General features: G+C 43.5%; 1 protein-coding gene across 3 annotated transcripts; it reads right to left on the minus strand.

Moving 5' to 3' along the window:
• Nucleotides 1-6,447: 6,447 nt before the first annotated feature.
• On the minus strand, nucleotides 6,448-25,323 carry DDX3X (DEAD-box helicase 3 X-linked). 3 transcript variants are annotated; one of them, XM_075714128.1, is made up of 17 exons: nucleotides 25,165-25,323; nucleotides 22,528-22,582; nucleotides 21,441-21,491; nucleotides 16,042-16,165; nucleotides 14,722-14,862; nucleotides 14,538-14,637; nucleotides 13,835-13,970; nucleotides 13,327-13,412; nucleotides 12,593-12,691; nucleotides 12,357-12,517; nucleotides 11,957-12,101; nucleotides 11,703-11,847; nucleotides 11,205-11,386; nucleotides 10,997-11,114; nucleotides 10,395-10,551; nucleotides 9,320-9,444; nucleotides 6,448-8,971 (listed from the first exon to the last, which is right to left on the minus strand). In XM_075714128.1, the coding sequence occupies exons 1-17, from the start codon at nucleotides 25,207-25,209 to the stop codon at nucleotides 8,889-8,891; spliced, it is 1,953 nt and encodes a 650-aa protein (XP_075570243.1). In that variant the 5' UTR covers nucleotides 25,210-25,323; the 3' UTR covers nucleotides 6,448-8,888. The 3 variants fall into 3 exon arrangements, with proteins under 3 accessions (XP_075570243.1, XP_075570236.1, XP_075570228.1); XM_075714121.1 differs by having other exon boundaries at nucleotides 22,525-22,582; XM_075714113.1 differs by having other exon boundaries at nucleotides 9,320-9,447; nucleotides 22,525-22,582.
• Between the last annotated feature and the right edge of the window lie 1,359 nt (nucleotides 25,324-26,682).

A 26,682-nucleotide genomic window follows, 5' to 3' on the forward strand; every position in this document is an offset into this window, starting at 1 on the left:
GCCACCCTGAATGGCACTGCAGCTGTAGTCTCACCTGCCCCTAAAAGGAGACCTTCACACTCTGAAGAGTCTACATGAGGCAAAACGTTGTACAGTAGAAACAGGCCTCTGGGAGCAGGAACATCAAGGGAAACAAGAGTAGGAAGTTTCTCTTCTTTTGAGAAAGCAGGTGGATCTCTGAAAGTACCCAGACCAAGTAGAGGTTGCAGATGGTAGCTGAAGAGCTCAGGGAAAAAGGAAGGGCTACCTGGTTCAGAAGGATGAGGGCAGATCTTTGGGACTCAGAGGAAGGTATAGGTTTCTGGGCTTAGTAGGAAGAGTCAGGGAAGACAGAAGGAAAACAAAAGGATTTTAAGCCAGTGGGACAAATGGCACAAACATGTGGCAATAAATGGCTGCTGGTCCCTGACTTCATGGCTGGCAATTTAACACCTCACCTAAACACTGAGGCAAAACCTAGCACAGAAGTAATCCCTCATCACAGAGCATCTGGTGATTGCAAAAGAAAAACCACTCAACAGCAGGGTAACTAGGAAACTATGCACCACAAAAAAAAAAATCTGGATTTCCAATTGAACCATCCACGTGAAAACTCATTCCTTGTCCCTAAAGCATTATCTACAACATTAATGTAATTATTGACAAGTCTTCACCTAACCTGCTCTTAAAGGTTTCCATTGCTGCAAGTTCTACCTCTGATCCAATGCCTTCAGCTGAAGAACAGAACCTGAGGTCGGGGTGAACCTGTATGTGGTGCCTACAGCCTGTCCATGTGAGCTTGAATTGAGAAACATGATCAGATTCCTAAAACAAAGTTGTACAACAAAGAATTGGTCAAACCTGTATGATTCTTTCCTTACATGGCAGTGAGATTCTGGTACGGCAACTAAAAAGCGTAAAGTAATTTGACCTCTAGTGCATCCTAGGGCATGTCCACTGAGTCAGCAAAAGCCCCAGAAAAGTGACTGGTGATGTGGTTATCAGGTAGACATTCTCTGAGCACACTTGCTCAAGCAGACATCAGCAAGGACCCAGAGGTGTCCTGATACTTCCATCTTGTTAAGACATTCATAATCCTATGGCATAGCCCATGTCAGAAAATTCAGCAGTGCACTGCAGGGTTCAACCCTTTATTTGCTACTAGTTATGGGAATGCTGTCTTGTACTGCAGTATACACTGAAACCTGCCTCCATTTCATGAGTGGTTCCTGTGAAGTGTATTTCAAAGTCACAATTAACTCCTTTAAGAATACCTCAGAGTTTTACAGCAAGGGAAGCAAGGGTGCATCACCTCTGGTGCTGAACTGAAGACCAGACCAGCAGTAGCAGAAAACACCTCCTAAAACCCCGATGACTACCATAAGACTTATCTTGCATGGGGAACTTTGTTTCCCAGGGAGCTACTACTAAAAGAGTAAGGACTTCCAAGGCAAGTGCAATGGCTGCAGTCTGACTGTTAGTTCCCATGCTAAGACAGAGTGCCTCACACTGCTCCCAGCTCATTGTGAAAGGAAGTTGACATTTGCACGACAAGAACAACATGGGGTCACTCTCTTAGAGAAGAGCTGGGCTTCTGGATTCTTAGCTCGGCCACTGGCCTCTTGCTTGGCTGCTTTGTGTCTCAGTTTCCTGTCAAGGCTGACCTCCTTCTTAAAGCATGCCGAGACTTACTCATGCGAAGTACTGCAGAAGCACTAGTGGTTGTGGTGGGCCTATCATATTAATTTATCCACATGAAATAGGCAAGTACTTAAGTCCCTGTAGGAGTTAATCCATTTTGTCCATAAAGTACACTGTGATTTGACAGTGGTCTAATTATCAGATCCCTCAGCTATTCAAGGAGTGAGGAGAGGATATATCCTTCCTTGGACCAACTGATACAGAAAACTCAGGCAAGCTTTCAAGTACATGATCCCATTATATTCTTAGACCCACACAACTTAACATAATAAAGTACGTAATAGTCTTCTCACCCAGAGAGTCCCTAGCATATCTTCTCCATACACAGATAAAGAGGAGAGCTGCAAAAGATCACCAATGAGGTAATCTGTTTCCATAAGCCAGTCCTCAGCTTTCAAGTGTTTTCACATTTCTTCAGACAACACTTCCCATAACCTGAATCCAATCTCTGACTAAGCTCAGCACACAAGTGGTTTTTAACAAACAACTTCAATTATGACTCTTGGTCCACTTAATTACTGGCCATTCCTTCTTTGTAAATAGCCCTAAGTATCCGTTCCTCTTGCTTCACAAGAAATGCTTTCAATCACATGAACCTCTGAGATCTCAAACACCATGAGAAGCAATGCTTGTTTTGACTGCAAGAAGAAACAAGTGTTTACCAAAAAAAAAAGACAGCAAACAAAGTAAACAATGGAAGTTGGATTAGAAAGAACCACAAAAGTAATTATTTGAGAAATGCTATCAGAAATGTCATTTACCGGTCCTGTTATAGTAGAATAATTAAGGAATATGCTAATGTGTCCAATGCTCTTAGTAGGCAGTGATTTTTTTAAGCTGGATCTACCTGCAAATTATTGTTTTTAAATAGAAACTAGAAGTCCCAGGTGAGATGACAGATGAGCTAGGATAGGGCGCTGCAGTCCTTGCTTCAAAAAAAGCTGATGTCTTACACTGACAGGATGAACATGAGACAAGAACAGTTGCAGCACGATGACGTGACTGGCGCCAGGTAACTCAGATCAGCAGCACAGCTGGGAACAGATGCCTTGTGTCTTTGCCTAACCCTTTATTCTGTTTCCTCTTCCAATTTATTGCTACTACTTCTTTCCCACTGAGTCATCAACTGAAGGCGATTAGATAAACTCCTTAGCCACTGAAAAAACTCTGGTACTCAGGTCCCTCCTTGAAGCAACACTGTTGCGTTTTCTGCACCGAATAGCTAAGTACCTAATACCAACAGATTTCTGTCAATTTACTCCAGATTGTACTTCAGCCTTCCCTGCAAAGCCTATAGTCCTAGCCTGTCAGAATATGCCCCTTGATGATAAAAACTTCACCTGAGAAATCTAGTTTATATAAAACTGTAGGAACAAAGTTTTCATCACAGCGAATATGTAATTTGACACTGTCACCGTACTGAAACCTGTACAGATCATTAATCAGATTCAGCACTGTGTAATCTGTGCTCTGAACATATTGCACATCTATTTGAACAAAGTAATTCCTTTAGCAGCAGTATTTTTTGCTAAGAAATCAGATGATATGCACGGTAAATTTCCCCTGAAGTGGCAGGACTGAGTGAACCTATTCTTGATAAAATGCAAACAGTTTCAAGCAGCATTTCAACTGCTTACAAAAACTCTCTGCAGAGATGCAGCACCCCTCACAACTGAATATACAACAGTTTCCTTCCACCCTTACGCAAAATGGACAGCCTAGACTTAAGAGATCTGTAGCACTGACAGCCTTTCCAGACCTTCCCTAAATAATGCCAAGAAAGAACTAAGGGTAGCAGTAGAGGACCACATTATGGTTGATCAATGAGTGGACACAGGCCCTACCACCATTTACGCTTTTCCTAGTCTTGGCTCTGGTCCAGGCCGGCTTTGTGAACTGTCAGGAAGTTGCTTCAGCTTGGTAAGTAATGTTTCTGTGAATGGGGGATAATTATACAGATCACTGTCCAGGGACTACTTAGGTAAGTGCTACATATGAGCAATGTTACATACAAGGCAAACGTTTCAATGCAGCAACCAACCAACTGGGAGGCCAGCAGAACCACAGATAGAATCTGTGTGGGTTATGTTTTCTGACACAAAGTGGTAACCAAGATAGTTTCATGCAGTATTTTATGTCATCTCTATAGCCTTGGCAACCTTCTTCCTCTCAAAAACAATCTAGTTAGGACTGTCCTGTGAGGTTGGCTTGTGTGCTAGTGCAACAGATCTAGCCACGTTCACTAAAGTGGACCTCTCCTTTCCCCTCCTCCAAAGAATGAGAGCTAATGCTTAAGATTTGTAATTCAATCTATCCAATGTAGTTCAATAAGTAACTGCAGGTTATTTTCATAAGCACATTGATCAGTATGAGCAACAGTGAACACTGCACTTGATGAGGATTCACAAACTCAGAAGGCTACAGACACACAGTTTTAATGAGGTATACAGTGCAACTTTTGATTGATTGCCATGGTGAAAGCCTCAGCAGTATCCTGCTTGCGCAAGTCGTCCTTCCTGTACTCAATCGTTGCCTAGATTTCATGCTTGCACCTACCAAAACAGTAACCAAATCCCTCCAATAACCCCACTGCTCTTCCAACCTTTATGGAAATCCACAACAGGGCGTTAATTTAAATCCCTCTCTCCCCTTGTCACCGTAGTCACATGGATGTTGTTTCAAGACCACTGCTTATCTGCACAGGTCACAGTAATCCACTGGCAGAAACAAGAGTAGGTTTTACTACAGCCTTTTTATTATAACCTCTGCCACTATTGGCATATGCAGCCATTTACTGCATAAAGACTGGCTTTACTGCCCATTTTGAAGGCCTGGTTACAATGCAGCTTCACAGTCAAAGACAAATCAGTGATCGCTTTCACCATTTAACTTCACAGCCCTTTTCTTTACCTTACATTTTAGGATTAGTTTCCTCCACTCATTCTCAAGTTTTTTCCTATTTATCATGGGAAAAATTATGCTGCCCTGTATGCCACAAACTACTAAAGTACAAACTCCCACCTCTGTGGGAGCATGCTGTGTGCTTCTCTTACCACAGTACCTGAAGCATCCTAACGCTCCTCGTACCTCCAATTTCCCCAGTAGCCTAGTTTCAACCTCACACCACCAGAACTAAATTGCTTCCTCCAGCCTCGATTAAAGAGAATCTTCCTAGGTGTTTCTGCCACACATTAGTACCAGACTTCCTCCTTCAGTTTTCACTCACTCTACTCGGAGCTCCCCTTGCTTTACGCTAACCATTCCACTACTTTCACAATGCCTGGTCTGGAGCGCATTACTCACAGGTCTGGCCTAGAGCTGCGTCACTATGCTCATGCAGTTTCAGCTGCCTGATGACTTCTGCCCCGCCTCCACTCTCTGCAACAGCCTTTGCCAGGAACAAACCTCATGCTCAAGCATTTGAGTGCAGACCTTTACACTTGAGGCTTGACTTCCAGATCCCATGGGCCACCTCCACAGTGCACGGCACTTCACTCTCCCCTAACTGTGGTTCTGCATTTCTACGACACTAGCTACGTAATACAGGGGGCGGCAGAGGGGGAACTGCAAGGTTAGAGCTTTTAGAAGATACTAAGTGCGTGTTGCACATCCAGGGACATAGCATGACAACACAAAGCCCTGCATGGTGAGGGTGGCAATTAGTACAAGTCTAAAGCAGGTAAATTTAGTGTGGTCCACAGTCAGTGTGCTCTAAGCAGATCATCCAGCAAGCTATCCTGGTAAGCATGCCAATTTCCTCCTTCCCATGGCTCTTCAAAGCCCATACACATTACTGACTGGGGGTGTACCAAGTAGGGAAGATTCCTTTTACAGATGTGCACTATACAGATCCCACATTGCAAGTCCACATCACATTTTTACTGGTCCTCAACCCTTACCATGCATCTGCAGCACACTTTTGTGGATCATAGTTCCCAGGCATTACTTTCTCCCCTCTCCCTTACTCACTGGGAATTCACCAGTTGCTCCAGTCATTTCGGCACAGAACCTTAAACCCAGGTTCTTCCTATATCACATTCTTCTAAATGAAGTAAGACTTCTGCCTAGCTTCAAAGATAGAGTAGAAACATCTGAACCTATTCCTTCCACTGTATCCCCTTGAATATTCCAGTAGTTAGTTAACCTCTTTCAAGCTTTACTACAGCCCAATCCCATAGCTTAGTTTTCTAAAACTAATTCAAAACTGGAGTGTGGGTATACACTTGCTAACTGGGGGTGGGGGGAGAAGGGGCACACTTTTTGGGAGAAGGAGAGGGAAGAGGGTATATCTGCACTTTTCCCACAGAATTGCACGTGCTTGTTTTCAATGACACTGCCTCACAACAAGTCAACAGGTAACATGTCAGAATTCAAGTTGTCTACTACAAGGCACCCTTTCTAAGTTCAGAGGCACAAGTGTGAGATGAAGTCCTTAACATTAAACGGCTGAGGAATTAAGTGTAATTAATTACATTGTTACAGCCAAACTTAGTACCCATGAGGAAAAAATTTAAAAGGTTGTCTCCTCACCTGTCCCACATCTGCTTTGTTAGCTTCTCTAGAAAACTTGTACACATATCCAAAATTGTGGGGCACAGGTTATTTTAAGGTTGCTACAACTATAACCCTAAGCCTCGCTGCCATTTATAGTCACACTGATGTGTACCACACTAGATTCACCTGCTTCCAGAGTTGCACGTGAATGAGACTACTTGGGCTACAGGTCTTGTAAACCAGAAGAGTGACGCTTCACAAATGAGTAGACTGTGCAGTTCAACTTTTTTATTTTAATAAAATCAAGAATATGCACAGCACATGCAGTGCTAGCATCTAAACTAATACAATAAGCAGTTCTAACCTACAGTGACTTGAAGTTCAATTTTCACATTCAGCAAGTTTAAATCCATTCTTGCATATTGTTTTGAATCCTTGTAACTGAACTGAAAATATTGCTGGCTGAAAAAACTTGCTAAAATGCACAAGTCACTGATTATGCCAATACAACAAAGATAACCACATGTTTGAGGATTGCAATGTGCCAGACATTCACTGAAAAAAAAAAAACACACAACTAAACAAAACTCACGCAACAAACATCTGAGAATCTGGACACTTCACATCAGTGTTTAGAAGTGTTTCATTAATATCTTAAGACAAGTGTATCAAAACCTTGGCATGTTTAATTTTAAGTTGCCAATTTTTGTTTTACTATCAGAAAGTTATGGCTACACTGCCAATGCCGGGTCTGCTTAATTTGACTTAAGAGTTTAATATGACTTAAACATTAAAAGCTCACACTACCCCGAAATATATAATTTCACGCATACGGTGACATTCAACATTCAAGTGCCAGTGTTTTTGTACTGTCTTTTGGTCAAGTTTCTTTAAACTTTCAAAGAATCACTTTTAGGCTTACAAAAATAAATATTTGTCAAAAATGTTCAATAAATATTACACAAAACTAGCAGCAAAAAGTATCTAGAAATCTGTCGTGTGCAAATAGTTTTCTTCCCAGCTATCATTCCCATGGTCCCAAATAAGTTTTAGAATCTATTTCCTTCTCCCTAAACAAGCTGCGTTCAATCTCCAAGAGACAAAATAAGATTGGAAGGTTAAGGACACGCACACAAGACATATATAAAATTCTCTGAATGTGCAATAAAAGAAGTATTTTGTAAAAAGTTATGGGCAAAATGTACAAGGGCCTAAACCTAGACTTGAAATAGCACCATAACAAATGACCTCAATACTGTCAAGTGCACCTACTTAATAAAAGTTTTAGAACAAGGCACAATACACTTGAAAAAATCTATTGCACTTTAGGAGATTTTTGCCATTTTCCTATGCCACTGTAGATTAGTTGTTAACTGCTCTGGCCACAAAGTTAGCACAGAAATTCCAAGTGGCAGAGGCATTTTTCTGGTGGACAATACTTATCTTTGGCCAGATTTAGCATAAACAGACTATAAATACAATGGAAACCTATGCAACTAAAACTGACTAAAACTGCACTTGAATAGCAGAATTGAAACCTTGTGCAGTTTATGTACATTTCCAACCTCTGTGATCTCAGGTTTGTATGTTACTCTTCTGGAGCCATTTTACAAAGTCTACAGTAAGCCAGTTTAACATCTCCACGCAGCTTGAACAGAGTAATGTGAATCTGCATTAAAATAAAGCCTGCTGCATAATTCTTCCTGTTCATACCCTCTTGACCAAAAAACATCAACACTAGCATGCGTTATTAGACCAAAAATTCAGTCAGGCCCTTAAGGAGGACCAATCACTGCCATGGTCAGCCATTCTACCATTTCAATTTCATATGGCAGGCATTTTTAAAAAGTCTAAATAGATGAATTCTCCTAAAAACTATTTCAAGTTATCAGACCTTTAAACGTTCCCTGTAATGTTCTGCCCACATTTGGCTAGCTCACATTAATGATCTGCCTAAATATTGAAAAAGGAATTGCTGTATTTACTTGCATTAACTTCAAAAACAGTGCTTTTAATGTATGCATGTATCCATACATCATCTCATCATGACTGGAATGGCTTATTAAAGGCTATCAGGTTCTAAGTACCTATCCAGGATAGAGTGAGCAAATCAGAACTTTAACTTAGTACAGTTTTGCCACATTAGAAACTAATTGCATTGATATGCTTCAAGATGTTTTATTTTTCAGATCTGCAAATACCAAAAGCCCTAATGCAGGCTACCGCATAAGTTTTTCTTTGTAATATTATGGATGAATCAGTGATTCCTGTTTAAGTTGTATCACACCTGTGTGCCAAGGTTTGATTTTAGCCCAAGTTCAGTAATTTTTATTTTGTCAAAACAATTGATATCTTGAGCATTACTGAGCCAACAGGACATCAAAATAAAAGTTGTCTAAAGTTAAAGGCACAGTACATTAACAAACAAATGATCCTCAGTCACAAAATTATAAATGCAGTTTCTGGGTGGGGATGGGTGGGAGGGGAGTTAATCCTGACTACAGCAATAGAGTCTTCAAAACCACCTTCAAGATAGGGCTACTTGTTCCTTTGTTTCCATCTTGTGACCTTGAGCTCCCTTAAAAAAAATTTCAGTGGAGAATCACAGCTGGTAATGTACTGCGAGTTCTTGAAGCTACACAAGGTATAGTCTGGCTAAGTTACATGTGGTTTCCATATTAGCTTGTTTGGTAGGATATCTGCTGCAAGCAGATTCAGTTGCCCCACCAGTCAACCCCCTGGGAGTTATAGTTTCCTCCATATCCATCACTGTTGTAGAAGCCTCCATAGCCACCACCTATGAAAGGCAAGAGAAAGTGATGCTTAATTAACCTGCTAAAGACTTGCGCCTTCACAACAAGAAAATAGCCCAGGGCACAGACAAGATGTCTACTGTCTATTAAAGGAAACCCACCCAGAAGTACTGGCAAATGCACACACTAAACTAAAATGCTGGAAAGATAGGTAGCATCAAACAAAAGACAGGTAACTTGTGTGCTAGCCTAGATCCAAGAAGGATGCCAAGACTTTGCATAACAAGCACTGGCTGACCTCATATTTAAACATTACCTCCAGAAGTTTTACTGTAGCAAGCATTTTACATCTGGTTTCTATTTGCCAGCACTGCGTGCCCAGTTTTTCTTACCTCCAAATCCTCTGCTGCCACTTCCTCCACTGCGGCTGCTGGTTGATCGACTGCTACTAAAGCTACTGCTGCCAGAACCGCTACTTGTTCGATAGTCTCTGGCACCAAATCCTCCACTGAACCTACTGCTGTATAAAGGAAGAACACACACACTTTAGTAAAGTCAGTGCTATTTTAAGAACTGCAGACATTGAGATTCAAGTACTAAATTTCTTCAACTCTCGTTACCAACTACAGCCAGCCAACAAGCAGTATAGGCATTGAGTTCGGCATGCTTTATAAGCATCCCAGTGCTGTCTGAAAAGGGCATTCAAGATAGCAAAGGAAAATTTACTATTCAAGCAGGGTCACATTGAACTTGCCATGTTACATTAACAATTACTTTCTCAGATCCTGGTAAGATTTGATTCAGTGCAACCCCCTGCTCCACAGAATTTCCAAACCTATCTTAGTGTTAACTGATGCATTTATGACATTGTAGAAAAGGATGACCATTTTACAAGCATGCTTCTGAAGGAAAAAAAAACCTAGAATTCGTGTGGTCATATCATGTGAACTACATTAAGAGGAAGGGATGTTTCTCCTCCCACCCCTTAAAGCCATTAAATGTAACTTTGTATTACCAGCTTATAAAGCATTTTAGGTTTCCACAGCAGAACTATTTTACAAGTGGCCTCACCCCTGCAGTCTAACTCCCATACCTTTCCTGTTTTACATCAGGAGGCATGCGTTACCTTCTCTTAAAGATCAAAATAGCTGCTTAGGGTACATCTCTGGCACATGCAGGTATGCATTTCTAAGCAAGTGTTTAAGTGCTTTCACAGAGTTCTAAAGCCATTTTTACTAGTGCCATTCTACCTCAGCCATATCTAGTTGTCTGCTTAAGAGGAGAAAAGTCTTATGGGTTAATAATTGCCTTATGATAAGATAGAACAAAACCAGACATTAAGCTGTCACCTTCCAACGCACTTAACTCAGTTTATATGGCACTGGTTTGTCTTCCTCCAATTGTATTTTTAGAATGAAAACAAGTCACAGAACTGCCTCTCACAATGGCTTAAGTTGTAACCATTACCTCTTGGATCGCCCACGACTGCCACCTCCTTTGTGATGCTGTTCATAAGCCATGTTTTCCAGCCAAGATGGTACTTCTTGCTTAGCCTCAACAAGAAGATCAAGCAAGTCCTTGGTGATGTTTATGTTCCTCTCATTGAAGAAAGAGGTGGCAAGACCTAAAGTAAAAATTTAGTTTTATTCCCACACAAAGCAAATACACCACAGCACTTAAACCCATTCTGCACACCACTCACAGCTGTGACAAGTACAGCATCAGATTCCTTATAGCCAAGCTTGACAACGCTAGAATTACCTGAAGACAAAGTCATTTAAGACCATTATTCCACCACAGCTAGTCACAAAACCCCTGGCTATTTACTGATAGACACAGAAGATACCAAGCTTTCATGTGGCATCGCAGCTTTTTAATATCAACAAAAGCACTAGCTAAAGGAACTAGTTCCCTTCCATGCTGGCTAGAGAGCAGTGACCATCTTCTGGTCACAGAAGGCAGCACATGGGCTTCTTGTACTGAGTTGCAATTTGCTACTTAGTCAGCATTACTACACCTAGCAACTCAGGTATGAAGCGCTGTATATGAAAATTCTAGATCATACTTACCAAGGTTTCCTACTCGGCCTGTACGACCAATACGATGTACATACTCTTCAATGTCACTTGGCAAGTCAAAGTTTATGACATGCTTTACATTTGAGATATCCAGTCCTCTTGCTGCTACCTAGTGATCAAAGGAAGAAATCAAATCTTAGCCAAATTCCACAGGCCAAGTAATATGCTTACTGGCTCAGACTTCATAGATTTCACTTACTGCTGTGGCAACAAGAATTGGGCTCTTGCCCGAACGGAATTGGTGCAGTGCTTCCTCTCTGTCTCTTTGAGAACGATCTCCATGTATACTTGTACAGGCATATCCTTCATGGTACAAAAAGTCCTCAAGAGCATCTGCACCCTTTTTAGTTTCCACAAACACCAGAGTCAAGGAATCCTTGCCTAACAATAATTAAAGCACAGGTTAGCAGAAGAAAAGCTACACAGACAAATACTTGGCTCTACCACCTGGTAAAAGGCAGTTTCAGTTCTCTGCTCTTATTACTCTAAACTGAAGACACTGGAGACCTCCCTCCCATTTTATATAGCACCAGAAGAGCTTACATCAACTTAAACTGACAGTCAGTAGAATACATTCAATGCATGTTAAGGAAATATCCTTTCATTCACCTACTCAATAGAAGTTCTTATTACTTGAGTCATCAGATTTGCCTTATCTGAATTTTGCCTTATTTGCTTACCCAAAAGTGGTTGTTACCTGTGGCATTTAGCAAGTCAAGCAGAAATGATCGTTTGTCTGACTCTTCAACCCATACTACTTTTTGTGTGATATTCTCAGATGTAGAACCTACTCTGCCAACAGCCAGAAAGATATATTCATCAAGGAAGTCACGAGCAAGCATCTAAAAAAGGGAAGAAAAAAGTCAAAATGGCATTTTCTTTCCCCACCCCCTTCCACAGATGCAATTTGGGCCTATGACCTGTTAAAATATTTGAACTTTTGTAAAGTACCTGGATTTCCTTGGGGAAAGTAGCACTGAACATCATGGTATGACGAACCCCCTTTGGTGGCATAGTATCTTGTTCAACAATTCGACGAATTTGAGGTTCAAACCCCATATCAAGCATTCTGTCAGCTTCATCAAGCACCAAGTACCTAAATAGTAATAAAAGAGGTGGTTCTTCAGAGCTTTTTTTTCTTTAAGCAATAACCCAGCAGAGACACTGGGCTACAAGTTCTCAACTAGATGTTTACATAGTTTGAAAGCCAGAACTTAAGAGTCATTAACTAGATGTTTACGTAGTTTGAAAGCCAGAACTTAAGAGTCATTAACTCTAGATCTCACTTTAAAAGGTACAGTTTCTAGCTGTCAAGTCATCATTAGCATATGGACAAGAACACTTGACTTACTTGCAGAAATCCAATCCAATCTTTCCCCTCTCCATCATATCAACCAGTCGTCCTGGAGTTGCTACAAGCAAGTGACATCCACGTTCTAAGTCACGAATCTGCTGACCAATGTCTGCACCACCGTATACAACACAGGGACGAACTCTGGAACGGTATGCAAACTATAAAACAAAGTAAATTAGCTCTAAGAAAAACTATACCTAAGCTATTTTACAATGATGAACTCTTAGATATACCTTTCTGGCTTCCTCATAGATCTGCACAGCCAATTCTCTAGTGGGAGCCAAGACCAGTGAGATTGGATATTGCTTACGGCGCCCATACCTTCCATTCTCCTAAGAAAAAAAAAAAAAAAACTTGGAATGAGTACCCCAAATATGAGGGGAATTAAAACAGCTACTATAGGCAATATTGAAGACAGGTAACCAAGCTTGTCTTAACAAGAAAGAAAAAGCATGGCCGAGAGCCAACTTGTTTTAAGCACTGCATCTGAAGACTCTGCCCTACTACAGTACCCAAGATTCAGCTGTTGGTTAATATGTTAAACAGCAACATAGCTGCACAAGCTTGGTCTCTACAACCTGCACTGTGATCTGTAACTTAAGCAGCAGAAAAATAATAGCCATAAAACCCGTTCCCTCCTAAAGTCACTACAACATGGAACATGTTACCAAGTAGCTTTTTTGTAGCAAGGGAAGCATCTTCAAAACTTACGCAATAACAAAAACACTCAGTCTTTTCTCTAGACAGTTATGCATATCAACTCTTTAGGTAGGAAAAAAAGTGTTCCACAGCCTGTATTTTTTCAAGGGAAATAGCCAAAGTCTTCTAGAGGTTGAGAAGCCTGCCTGTCATACCCAAAATAATGACATTTAGGCCCACCTACTGTGTTCAGTAGCAGACATCAGCATACAGGGCAAAAATACACATTGGTCATAGCTTTTCCAGGACTGGGTATTTAAATACTTGCCTTCATAGCTCTCAAGGCATCACCAGGGCCATCTGCATAGATCTGGCTCAATATTGGTAGAAGAAATGCAGCCGTTTTCCCAGACCCTATTAGGACACAGTTCAGTGTTATTAAGTTATTCAAAAGGTACTGTACTGTCAACTACAGCATTTATGCCGTATCACTAGCATATTCCCAGTAACATCTCCATTAGTATGTGGATACTACCTATGCCATTGGAGTGCACTCCTTAGCCAAGTTATCTACAAAACACTTATCACTCAGCACCACAAACCTTGAAGTGAATGTGATTTAAGCCATGAACACTTCTCAGGACAGTAAATCCAGTCAAGCCACATCTAAAGCAGTTGCAAGACTCTAAAGCTAATCAATTTGCAACACTGCAGGTATTTCAGTATACTCTGAATGGAAAGTTGTACTACCTTACGGACCTCTTACCTGCAGCTTGAGGAATACAAGACCCTACTCCTATTGAGAGAGACTAAGTAGTAAAGAGTTACTAACTTACCTGTCTGAGCACAGGCCATCAAGTCTCTCTTTTCTTTAATAATAGGTATTGCATGTTTCTGGACTGGAGTAGGACGGGTGTAGCGTGTGAGTTCAATGTTTCCCATAATAATTTCTCCCATGTCAACATCGCTGAACTGTAAGATAATTTGAAACGAGTAAGATAGGGAACCTTCCCTTCAGCCACCATGGAACAAATACATTATTCAGTCTAAGTAATTTGTACAGCAGCTTTTGATTCATTTCTTCCTATAGAACTTGCCTATTAAGTTTACACTCAGGAGCTAGTTACTGAGAGTCTGGTGTCTACTTAGTCCCATCACTTAAGTATTCTTAAAAAGCCAGCCAAACCGGAAGTGCAGACTACACTAGCATACTATGCTTAGCATGAAATGCCTATGCTTAAGCAGCTGCTCCAACAAACCAGCACCTCCAAGCACTTCTACTTGACAGGTTTACTGTTTAAAGGCAAGTCACATAGTTAGAAGTGAGCTACAAGTATCGACTGAACAAGCTTACACAACTTCTCCCATGTCTTAGTTCATCATATGCAACCCCCCTCTGCAAAACAGCTTAGCTGTAGGAAGGCAAGACAGTGTTTCCTTCCCTCCCTAAACTTAAGGCAGCATGACATCATTTCACATGCAAAATAGTCACTATTAGATGCATCAGCAAACCAGATTTTTCTTAAAAAAAAAACTTACACTTTCAATATGTGGAGGACAGTTGCTGCCTGTTGCTTCAACAGGAATGTCATCATATTTCTCAAAGTTAATGCCAGTATTGCTTCCTGAAAAGAGCTCCCTAAAAACAGAAGAGAAATTATTTTACTTGCTAAGACATATCAACTGACCCCGTCATGTGAATTTATGCTATCCCATTACTTACTGTTCCAGGCGTTCACTCGGGGGAAGAGGCTTTGACCAGTCATCTTCATCTGATTTGTCACACCAGCGGCTATTCCCACCACGGTCAAATCTACCAAAGCCACTCCTATCATAGTCACCGCCTCTTCCACGCTCTTCATATCTAAATACAGCAAGAATTATCAGAACACCTTCCTGGGCAACAGGATTTTTTGACATGCAAAATGAAAGCTATAATAATCTAATAGTGTATACTCTGTGTATTAGATATACAACTGTAGAACAATTCCAAGTCATCAGATTATCTGCACTTGCTTCTTGACCTACAAACCAAAACGAGTTTAGTCCCAGCCATCAGACTAGGTCATGTTATTCTATGTCATAGACAGGAGAGTGTCATCATTTCAACAGCTCAGTTTAGCTTAACACACTAAGCCTTGTAGCAGAATTTTTATTTGGTTAGGTGTAACAAATGTAAAGAATCAAGTCATTTGCCAGTACAGCTGCAATTCAAATTGCTTAAGTCTTTGCCATTTTTTGTAGGGAGCTCTGCTTAAACCTCTTAGGAGACATTGGTACTCCCCCCCCCCCCCCCCCCCCCCGCCCCGCGCCTCATTTTACATAGGTCTCCCACATCCAGACAACCCTCAAGTGCTGTAATTTGTTCCTTTATTCCCCCACCACACATGTGACCAAACTAAATACCTGAATTACATGTCACATTATTTTTATAAAAAGGGAGCTCACCTGTATTACTGACTCGGAAAGAAGGTGGAAAAAGTCCTTACCTCAACTGTTTAGTTTTTGGTCTGGTAAATCATATTTGAGAAAAGTCTGGATACAGGACTAGCGTCAGCTTTACTAGTTGATAAAGGTCACTCTCACCACACTTGTGCATACAACGCATGATGTGTGTAAGACTGATCAAGTAAGGCAGAGAACCTGCAAGAGTCTCACCCAGTTTTATTAACTACACTTTTTAAACAAGGAAAAAAAAATTGAAAAAATCTGTTTTGATGTATTATGTGCTCCCAACAGTTCTTTGTGATTTTTCTGGAAGTAGCCACCCACCTAGAACTTTTTTGGTGAAATGGTTAAATCAGCAAGTCACCGTAGCTGCCATTAGTGGCTGGTGGTGGACTACAGGACACATCAACACATGCAAGTTTCCCATCCTTGAACTCATGTAGCTTTAAAAGCAAGGTTCTCTCACTCTCTCCTCCCCTCCCAGGTTCCTCCTACCTTATCCTATTGCTCACACCTAGAACTCTAACATCAAGATTACAGGTGCACTACTAGAACCGAGACAGACTTCATATGCACCAGCCAGACAAGTACTTGCCTTCCTCCTCTTGATCCATTTCCACGGTCAAAGAAGCTTGATTTTGCTCCACGGTCAGACCGTGCACCAAAGCTGCTGTATGCATCCTTGTCTCTGCTAGAACTCCAGCCACCACTATCAAAACCTAGTAGAGAAAGATATTTTAGCCATACATTACATGGTCTAGGCTTTTACAAGAAAAAAAAACTAAGTTCTGTACAGTAAGTCTTCACTGGAAGGTCTACAAGATTGAAAGACAGGCAGTTCTTCAAGAATGGAAGGCACACAGATGTCCAGAGTTACTCAAATAGGGACTAAGCATTTCTCATTGCCTATCAGAACTTGCCGAAATCCCTCCGCTCATGTACAAGCATGTTATTTTTTAAAACACTGCACTTGCCTTAGTGCTAATATTAAAGTGGCCCACTCTGGAAAGATGGGTATCAGAAGAAACATTAAGACACCAAGTCTTGCCAAGCCTACATCATCTCTCCAACTTCAACACAAACCCTTGATGATCCATTTAATTTTTGTGAGGTTAACAAGGCCTCTGGTGGAGATCAGCAAGTGATATTAGCCCTTGCATTAGAAAACCATATGGAAGTTTCAATGTTTTGTCATACTGCCAAGTACACAGAACAATCTGATCTACACAGACTAAGACAAATTAACTGCACCATGCAGAAATAAGGAATACAGAATTCTTCACAATGAATTACCACGCTGAATTTTTCCACAGCACTTTTATACCTACCTACAGTAGGTACCTACCTAAGTACATTAACTAAAAGAAAAAGAACCAAGCAGAATAGAAAGTACATCAGCTTGCCAACACCATGGAGTAGAAAGCCTCATTTTTATTCAGCTACCAGGTGTGGGGGAGGTAGGCAGAAACATAGAGCATTAAGCAGTGCTTTGGTACCAGACTATGAATTCTGATTTGGAGCTCCAACCTTCTCAAGTTTGAAAACATGACCCAACCAGGCTCTTGGCTATGGGATTCCAGCAGAGAGTAAGTAAAATAATCAGACAGATAAACAAATCATGTCAATCTTTTAGTGAGCATGCTTTTGCCAGCTCCACAGCACAAAACCAGTCAAGGCCTATGCACCAGACAATAAAAGCAACCACAAAACAAAATTACTCCAAACAAAGGGGTTGTTCTAGGCCCAATCTCTCTGAAAAAGCTTTGCTACAACAATTACCCTACCTTGTTAGATGGTCTCTGGAGAGTGCCATTCCACTTCCCCCCTACTTCCCCCCCTCTAAAGTAAGGAGTTCTACACCTCAGAATCTAGACATGCACTAGTCACAAGGGACCTTTAAGAACTAGTGTGATCGCTGTAACTCATTTGGTCTGGCTAACCGAAGCAAGAAGCAGAAATAATCCATGCATGAAGTTTATTAGCACACAATCATGGAATGCTTCAAGCCCTCCAAAATGCTTTAAGTAGTAACTTTAGTCCCCAAGGATAAATTAACTTCACACAGAGAGACTGCTGACAGGAGATCAGGAATACCATAATCACTTCATTAACGCATGAGAAAGTTATTTGTTGCTTGTTTAGAAGGCATCTAAATCTGTATTTTAGTATGAGTAACTTTCAAACCACACTGAAAAACACTGGGGTATGTCATCCAGCCAAGAGATGCAACAGCAGTGGTACTGACAATCTTCAGGAAGATATAGACATAGTTTCTCATTAGTGAAAAAACTGGGCTGACTCTGTACTACATTAAGGTCTTCTACCAAATGTGAAGAGTTCCAGAAAGGACTCCAAGTTTTATACTCCAATTAGCATACAAAGTAAGCTTACTCATCCACCTTGTTACTACGCTAGTTTCTGAAGCTGGTACCTTGCTATATTTTTCTTCAAGGTATGCAGCAACTTCTAGACCCAGTCTTTAACAAATAAATATATATATACACACACACAGCTTGACAATTAGGGCCATTAATTCCACTTTCAGTTTGGCATTCCTAGTTTGATTTTACTTGTGGATCAGCACAGAACAACAGAGGTCCAGGCCATACAAGTAAATTCTAAGTAACCAGCTAGCAGAAGACATGGTTTAGTCTAGTCTACCCTTGATTGGTTTAGTGTGGATTTGGTTGTGTAGGTTAATGGTTGATGATCTTAAAGGTCTTTTCCAACCTAAACGATTCTATGACATCCTCATTATTTAGAGCAACACATGGCAAATTAAAATCAAGGCTTTTTTTTTTTTTTTAAAGTAAAAACCTGTATAGATTCCATCCAGCACATATTTCTTAAAGGGCTAAGTTTGGAGTTCACTAAGTTAATGAACTTCCAGACCAATTTTGTAATTCTTGCACCTGAAGAGCAGTAGAATTGTCAATGCTTCTCCTCAATCAGCATTTTAATGCACATTTTATAATACTCTAACACCAATCATTGTTAGCTTACTTGAAAAGCTGCCACTTGCAGCAGCCATGATCAGTTTTTTTTAAAAGATGGGAAAAATCTTAGAATAGAATCCTTCAGGTTGGAAAAGGCCCCGAAGATAAATTCTAACATCTGCTCCTTGATCTACTATAGATCAGATTAAATATCCAAGAGCAGCTTCCAGGAAGCTTAACATAAAAGCAACACGACAACAAGCTTTAGTGTTATCACATCAAGCTCATGGTAGCACGATGCTTTAGACCAGGCAGCCCTGCATACTGACCTCCATATACTGTAGCTTCAACAGTCAAAGACACAGAACTGCCATTAAGCAACCTAAGGACATATTTTTATGCATGCTCTTATTTCCTGCAGTTCTGTACTGCTTTGTTCCCATGTACAAAGCTAACAGGTTAGTATTACAATAGCGACAGATCTGCAGGTGTATGGGAAGAGTAAGTTGAAGAAAGCACTGTGGGAGTTTTAAACAAATACTCTAGATCCCTTGGTGTGCTTCCCTTGTCAATACCTCCTGAAATAACAAAGATGCTCAGCTCTTCATGAACACGAAGAACAGCTATTTTTAAAGTATTAAATCCACTGCCTTAAGCAATTTCTTACTTAGCTGCAAGTAAGCCCATTGTGCAACTTCAAGAGTGTCTATGAATTACTATACCATCATCAGCTACAGAGGAAAGCAAGAACCCCAAGCTGGAAACTACATACTATTTGTTTCTAGAGCATGTCTAAGACAACAACAAACAGAAGAAAAAACTCTTCCTTTCTTTTTTCAAGTTTTTGAATGTACCAGTAGTTAATTAACACTTTCACAGAAGTCCGTAAGGCCATGGAAGACAATTCTACTGGATTACTGAAATACAGTTCTAGCAAGCAGTTTAACTCATTTTTACATCAATAAAAATTTTATCAGGTTACTACACTTGTAAGGCTGCATCAAGTTTTGTCACATGGCTGAATACCACTATTATCCAAGGTCTCTTTTGCATGTTGCTTGCTAATGTCTACACCTTGAGCTAAAGATTCCAAGGATCAACTGATATACAGAACAGCTTCAACACAGCCAAAGAAGCACTCGTTAATTTAGCTGCAATTAACAGAAACAAACATTACTTTTATGAAAGTATGACTGTGTAACAGACTGCAAATCATCCTATAAAATAGCTCAGCTTTACATCACTGTACTGATGATATCCACTTTGCTTCTCAGTAAGGGGCCTGAACTGGAATTGTAGCTTTTCTGTTTAGCCATCATGAACCTTGTCACAGGGAGCCACAAGGAATCTAGCGATGCAGTACTCACAGGTTTAAAGAAAGTTTTGAAACGTTAGGTTGAAACATAGGAAAGTTGGCAGCCAATGTTCTATTAATTGAACAAGCCATGTGTCAAACAAGTTTCATGACTTGTTTACCTTTTTGCAAGGTGAAGCCTGAAGCCCCCAGAAAAGCCACAAGTGATCACACATACATTGCAATGTTTAAACTCTGGCCTTGCACAGAAAAGACGACAGTGACAGCCCTGTATGTAACAGGCCATGATATGAATTCAAGAGATATCCCAATCCAATATCCCAAGAGATTAAACTGGAGTTTGGTACAGATTACCATATAGGGAAAGGAAATCTATAAACAGGAAATGTCTGCAAGCCAACTGTATTTCCTGCTTTTGAGAAACTCTGCACATTCTTCTCAGGTTTAGCTAGTCAATTTCTTGAAAAACTGTTCACATTTGGGGTTAATGTGATCAGGAACTTCAAGAGCACTGAGCTGCCAAACAGTCCCTCTCCTTTTCCCAAAACATTCAGCTAAGAGACTGTTCATCATTTGGTGCTTTAGGCCATGCTGCTTTTAAATAGAAAAAAAGCCAAACCACGCTAGCTTGAACACATGCAAATGTAAGACAAAAACCAGACTGATCTGTTTTTTTCAAATGGCATAGAACTGGAGTGGAGCCTTTCTCATCCAGTCAAATTCAAAATTACATAGCTCCACAAGTACTGCAAGATGTATTGGCACATACTTCAGTATCTTCCTCCCACCCACTCCTAATGGAAGGAGTCCTCTTGCAGCATTGAAAAGAGAATCTGTGAAAGTCCACTGCTTTAGAAACAGATGAGATTTAAGTCTTCCTGAAGTTGTAGCATAGCAGCCAGTATTTTAATTCCTCCATTCCAGGATTTCAGCAGGTGTTAATGTCTCTTGTTTCTCTGTATCTATGCAAGTCATTAGACATGATGATAATGCATGCTGCACCATCTTCAATCTTTGTATCTTACAAATAAATGTCATGACCTACTTCCCTGAAGAACTCTATAAAATTTTTCCTGTTTACCATGTTTTGTTTAGGAAATCAAGTGCAAGATACAAAGGCCACTTCTCAGCAGGAACCCCTCTGTGTAAACACAGACCAACACTGGTCATGTATCTCACATTTCATGCACCAGCATCCCCCATTTCTGCTGCAAGTACTCGTGTGGGCTTCCATAAAAACTACAAGCAGCTAAACAAGGACAACATCCCTGTTTTGCTTCTCATGCTCCCTAGTTAAAAGCAAGTTGTGCAAAACATCCATTTACAAAATGAAACTGTGTGATTTGTTCATATTAAAACAACCGGTTACTACAAATGCCACATCATGGTCACTAGCAGAAAAACTGGTACTCCCAAAAGCCGTTAAAATTGATACTCAAGATTACAGAGCTAGTCAAGATGGGAGACTCCCTCTTGCTTCAGTCACAGTTAATTGCTTGATGAGATATGGAACATATTTTGCCAGTCAGATACTGAACTTGCACTTAGAATATAATCTGGTGAAGGAACCAAGAACAGCACACTAAAAGCAGATTAATTTGCAGTGTTTTATACAGAATAGTCAAACAGTCTGTACAGTCACCTTTAACAGTGCTATCAAAGCCTTTAACAGTCTGTTCCTAGAGATTCAGAAGTAGGCCAAGAACCAGTTACAAGCATCACCACTGTATTTCTGATACATACCCTGTTTTGAAGCTTCCCTGTTCCGCAAGTGAGGAGGAATGTATCGGCCTTCTAAAGGACAAAAGAAAGTCAGTGTTACAAGATTGCAGCATTAGCACCTTTTGAGATACTAGCCTTTCCAACAACAGCTTTTGGTTAAAAAAAGTTGTCTGCCTCACAAGCTTTAAGGCCTTTTACAGCATCTTTAAGTAAGAGTCCTTTAATACAGCACTTAATATCCTTCTCTCAGAGGACCAACGCAGTGAAGATTAAGTTCTTGCATACTCATTTAGGTACCCGCTTTTTTAAGGCACAGATGCCTTGCTATTTCTTTGACCCAGTCATACATGCCCTTTATGGATGTTACAGTGCCTGTGATGAAAGCCTGCCTTCCTAGAACTCATTAAGGCTTCACCTGGTGCCAGATATTTGAGCAGCCCAAGATTTTTCACCATGTCATTCCCAGTATTATTACTACCAGTATTTTTCCTTCCCCTTAAATTCAACCATCCCTATCAGTTCAGCTCAGATCAAACCAGAAGGCACACATAATTGCCTCTGAATAGCATTCTTCATTTACAATCCAGAAGCATCTGTCTGCTAAGCAACATGAATCAGAATGTACCAGGCACAAGCTGAATATGAATTCCTGGAAGATTCCCCTCTCTTCTTAACATACATAACCCTTGTGTGTCAGAGAATACAATTTCTACTCAATTAATTAGGATTAGTACAGTTAACTATCAAAACTTTCACCTTCAAACATCCCAACTCTAGCTGGATGTTTTGAAAAGACAGATCATCACATTACTACTACAATCAGCGGCCTCAACTGTTTGACTAGAGGCAACAGAAAATCTGGGACAAAATCAGAACACTAAGTTCTCTCAAGTTAGTTCTTAAGAAATTTACACATGTCATATCACTGCTAAATTATGTGCACCTACCTAAAGTATACAGCATTTTCAAAGCAGGCATAACTAGCAACCCCCTCAATTTCCCCATCAGCCTCAGTGAATCTTTGCTTCAGACATTACTTTTCACAGCTACAAACCCCATATTTCTAAAACTGTGTTTGTAAGCTTGAGAACTTGCATGTACTTACTGCTTGAAGAGCTTCCTTCACTCTGAGAGTCTGAGGAATTCAAGTCTAGACCAGAAAACTAGAAGAAAGAAAACAAGTATCAACACGTTATACCATGAATTTATGCTAAGATAGAAAAAGCTCTTTTGCTGATCAAGGCCAAGCAGCATTCCAACAAGTTATTGCTGCAAAGAAATTTGTTTATAGTGCCAGCTACCCCTCCTATAAAGGAAAAGAACCAAAACTACAGCTAGTACTCAAGACTATACCATCTTCAAGTGTCTTCATATCCACAAATAAACATGCACCACATGGGCAAGGCCAGAAAAGTATCTTAGAGCCACCAAATCAAACAGCACTGCCTTCTGCTTCACACACTATATGCAGGCTAAACAGCCATTTAAAATAGTCTTTCAGTCCACTCAAATGCATTCTAACCAAGATAAACGACATTTTTTTTTTTAAGCCTACAGAGACTACAGCCCAAGTAATACCAATTCAGTTGGGCACTTCACTTGCAGACAGCTATTTCTTTACACTGTGTTAACACTACTGCGACATTATAGCCTTCATGTTTGAAACAGCTACTGTTCACAAAACATCAGGTGACTTCTTCCTATGAGTGCTTCAGCAAATACAATTTTTAGTTTACTTTTCTAAAACTTCATGTACAACCTTCAGTTTCCCAATAAAGTCTACCAAAAGGTATTTCAGTTCAGGCACTACTAGCATGTAACACAAACATTTTAGGTCAAATACAATATGGACTTATTTCAGCAGAAGGCAGCAGGAAACTCACAAAGCTTGAACACCAGCTTATTACAGTTGTTTGCCTGCACGGCAGGATTAAAAACTTATTTGGGAATAACAGGACATGGGTAAATACAATTAAATTTTATGAAAGACCAATTGCACAAAAGCCTTTTCCAATATGACCTGAATCAATCTAAAGCGAAGATCCCAATGCACTGTCCTTCTAGATGTTGTGTGTGCTGCCATTTAGGACATTCAGATTCTTGAAAAACCCTCCCATGGCAGGCCTCGTATCATCCTCTATAAAGCTGCTACTTAAAATCTGATCTTTTCAGCTGACCCAAGCATCATCATGAGACTAAGAAATTATTCTTATTTCAACAGTAAACAAAGGCTTTCTGCTAGGTAAAACTGGCTCTCCAGGAGCAGTCAACAGAAGTGATGCAGAAATCTTCTCGCACTGGACCCCCACCATCTCCACCGTTGGGGCAACACTTGCCAAAATCCGATCTCGGAGATGGCGCAGCGACGAAGCCCGGCGCGGCCGCCATCTCAGTGCGGCGGTGCAGCCGGCACTGCGGGTTGGGATTTTCGGCGCAGCAGGGAGCAGCCGCAGCCGCCCAGCTAATCCGGCAGCCGGCACCCGTCACGTGCTATCTCGGGGGGGGGGGGGGGGGGGAAGGGGGGGGGGGGGGGGAGGAGAAGCTGGGGGGGAGGGGGGGGACCGGCTCCCTGACCTACTTCGCCGAAGACTCCGGCGCAGCGGCCGCCCGAAGCCTACAAGCCACCGAGGCCTAGCGCTGCCGTGCCACGCCAGCTGCCCGCCCTGGGTCTCGCTACAACATAGGGGCCTCTTCCCGCCCCCCCTCCCCCTTTCTCCAGGGATTAGATAACCATCTATCCCCTCCACACTGGGCAGGGGCCTGCGCCTGACTCCGCCCAGCAACGGCGGGGGGCGGTGGGGGGGTGGAAGACGTAGGGAGCAGGAAGAAGGGAGGGGGGAGGGAGAACGAAAAAAAAAAAGGGAGGAGAAAACAACAACATCGCGGGCCCGGGAGGTGCCCCGGCACATGCCGGCTGAGGCGCTCCTCGTCCAGGCCCAACTGCGTCACCGGGGCCCACCGGCACCGGAGGGAAGAGCGGGAAAGGCTGCTGCCGGCCTCTGCGGAGGCAGCTGGAACAAAGGCAGCCGCCAGCGCCCCCTCCCCCTGCCCCTTCCCCGGGGACGCCAACACACAGGGCCGTCCTCCCCCGCCCCCGCCTCGCCCCGGCAAGGCACAATGGCCGCCATTTAGCGCGTCTTTCTCCCTGCCCCCCCTCCCCCCCCGCCCCGGGCTCCCTCCTCCTCCTCCTCCTCCTCCCCCCCCCGCCGCCGCCCGCGCGCGGCCGTTCCCCGCCCCGCCGCCAGGGGGCCCGGCCGCTGGCGTTACCATCGTCGCTCGCCGCCACACAAAAGCCGGGCCTGGAGCGTGGCGAGCAGGCCGCGGGGGCAGGCGCAGATCCCGGCTCGGCCGGCACCGGCGGTCTCGTCCTTTCCGCGCCGCCTCCCCCCACCCCCCCCAAACCCCCTCCCCGCCGCGGCGATGGCGCGTCCCCGCGGGAGGACACCCGGTGCGGAGCCGCCGCACGACGGGAACTGCGCAACAACCGAATACGCCACAAACGGGCCACGTTGGGGGGGGGGGGGGGGTGCCGGCGAAAACACGCAGGGGGGAGAAATCACGACGCAACCGTCGGGGACCGAAGAGCGAAGCAAGCCCCACGCTAGGCATCCCCACCACCCCTGCCCCACGCACTCAGCGCCTCCGCCGCGCCTCCCCTCCCGCCCCGTCCGCCGCACTCTGGTTAACGGAGCGGCCTGCCGCCCCCCCCCCCCCCCCCCGCCGCATTCCCGGGCCCTTCCCTCACCTGCTGGTCTAGACTGAGGGCATTTTCCACCGCCACATGACTCATAACGAGAGATCGTCTCGGGGTGTCCCGCTCCGCCTCGAGAAATTCAGATTCGCCGGGCTGGGAACTCGCCGCTGCTGCCGCTCGTCCACCACGAATCGCTTTCCTGACTGAGCCCCCCCCGCCTCGGCCCCGGCCTTTATATAGTCCCCGCCCCCCCCCCCCGCCTGCCCGGCGGCGCGCGCTGACTTCAGCGCGCACGCTACCGCCCCTGCCTGAGCGCTCCCTCCCCCACCCTCCTCCTACCCGCCCAGCGCTATCGCGAGAGAAACCGACGGCGCTGCGCCGGCGGGGAAGCGCTATCGCGAGACCTGCGCCGGCCTCCGCAGCTCAGCCCCCGCTGAAGGGCGCTCCGGAGCTGTCGCGAGACTTCGCGCGCCGGGCCCGCGCGGCACCCGCCGGCTCTCCCGGCCGTTGCCGGAGCTACCGCGAGGCTTCCCCGCGGCGGCCCTCCGCGTGGGGAGGGGGGGGAAACGGCACCGAGGTCTCGCGAGATCACGAGCCCCCTGCCCCCCCCCCCCGCCGCCCTCTCCTTTTGTTCGGCGTGCTCGCGAGAGCGCCCCGGCGCGCGCGCGGCTGCGATGTCTCTAGAAGGAGTCGGATTGTAGGTCACGTGGGCGGCCCGGCCGGCGCCCGCCGCCATCTTGTGCGCTGCACCCCGGCGGAGTGGCGCAGGTGCTAATGGAGGCTCGGCGAGGCCGCGGCGCGGGGTTCGAGCGCGGCGCGGGAAGGAGGAGGGCGGTAGTTGTGGTGCGGCGAGGGGCCCGCCGGGCTTGAGTGTCCCCTAGAGCGGGAGCTGGGACTGCGGTCAGCGGGGGAGGGGCTGCTTAACCCACAAACACACCGGCGTCCTGCTTCACACACCCGCCCCGCTCCCGCTCCCCCCCGGGTGCCTTTGTAGGGCAGAAACTTGGGCTCCTTCCCTTTAGAGGCCCCACCGTGCATCATGGTATTGCTTCCTGAGAAGTTCTGTCTCAGCCTTTTCCAGGCAGCCCATCTCACCGGCTCTGGACCATCACAGCTCAGCTGCGCTCAACAGGGATGCAGATACTTTTAACTTGCAGCTCTGGCTGTGCCTACAGGGCTAGGAAGTGACCCACTGTGCCTACTGTCCAATGGCACAACCCTGTGAGCCACTTACAGCAACACATTGGTGTTGGTGGTCAATGCTAGTTATGACAGGCATCATCCTTTTCCCAAAGCCTTCTTTAACCATTAAATCTATTGCGATGCCAAGAGTCACCCCTGTTTTCCCTGTAGCGACAGTTTTACCAAACTATCCCATTATAACCACAAAAAGCCCCACCTTGGACTCATTAGGTCTCATGTTTACTGTTAGCCTGTAAGATGCCAGTCAAATAATAATAAGCATTAAGCTACCTGTCACTTTTCAAAAGACAGAAGCAGCCCCATACCCTTCCATCACATCACAGCCTGCTGACACAGAAAATACTAGAGCCATTTCCTTGAATTTGG

The sequence above is a fragment of the Pelecanus crispus genome, chromosome 1 (genome assembly GCF_030463565.1).
Source record: "Pelecanus crispus isolate bPelCri1 chromosome 1, bPelCri1.pri, whole genome shotgun sequence".
Lineage (NCBI taxonomy): Eukaryota > Metazoa > Chordata > Aves > Pelecaniformes > Pelecanidae > Pelecanus > Pelecanus crispus.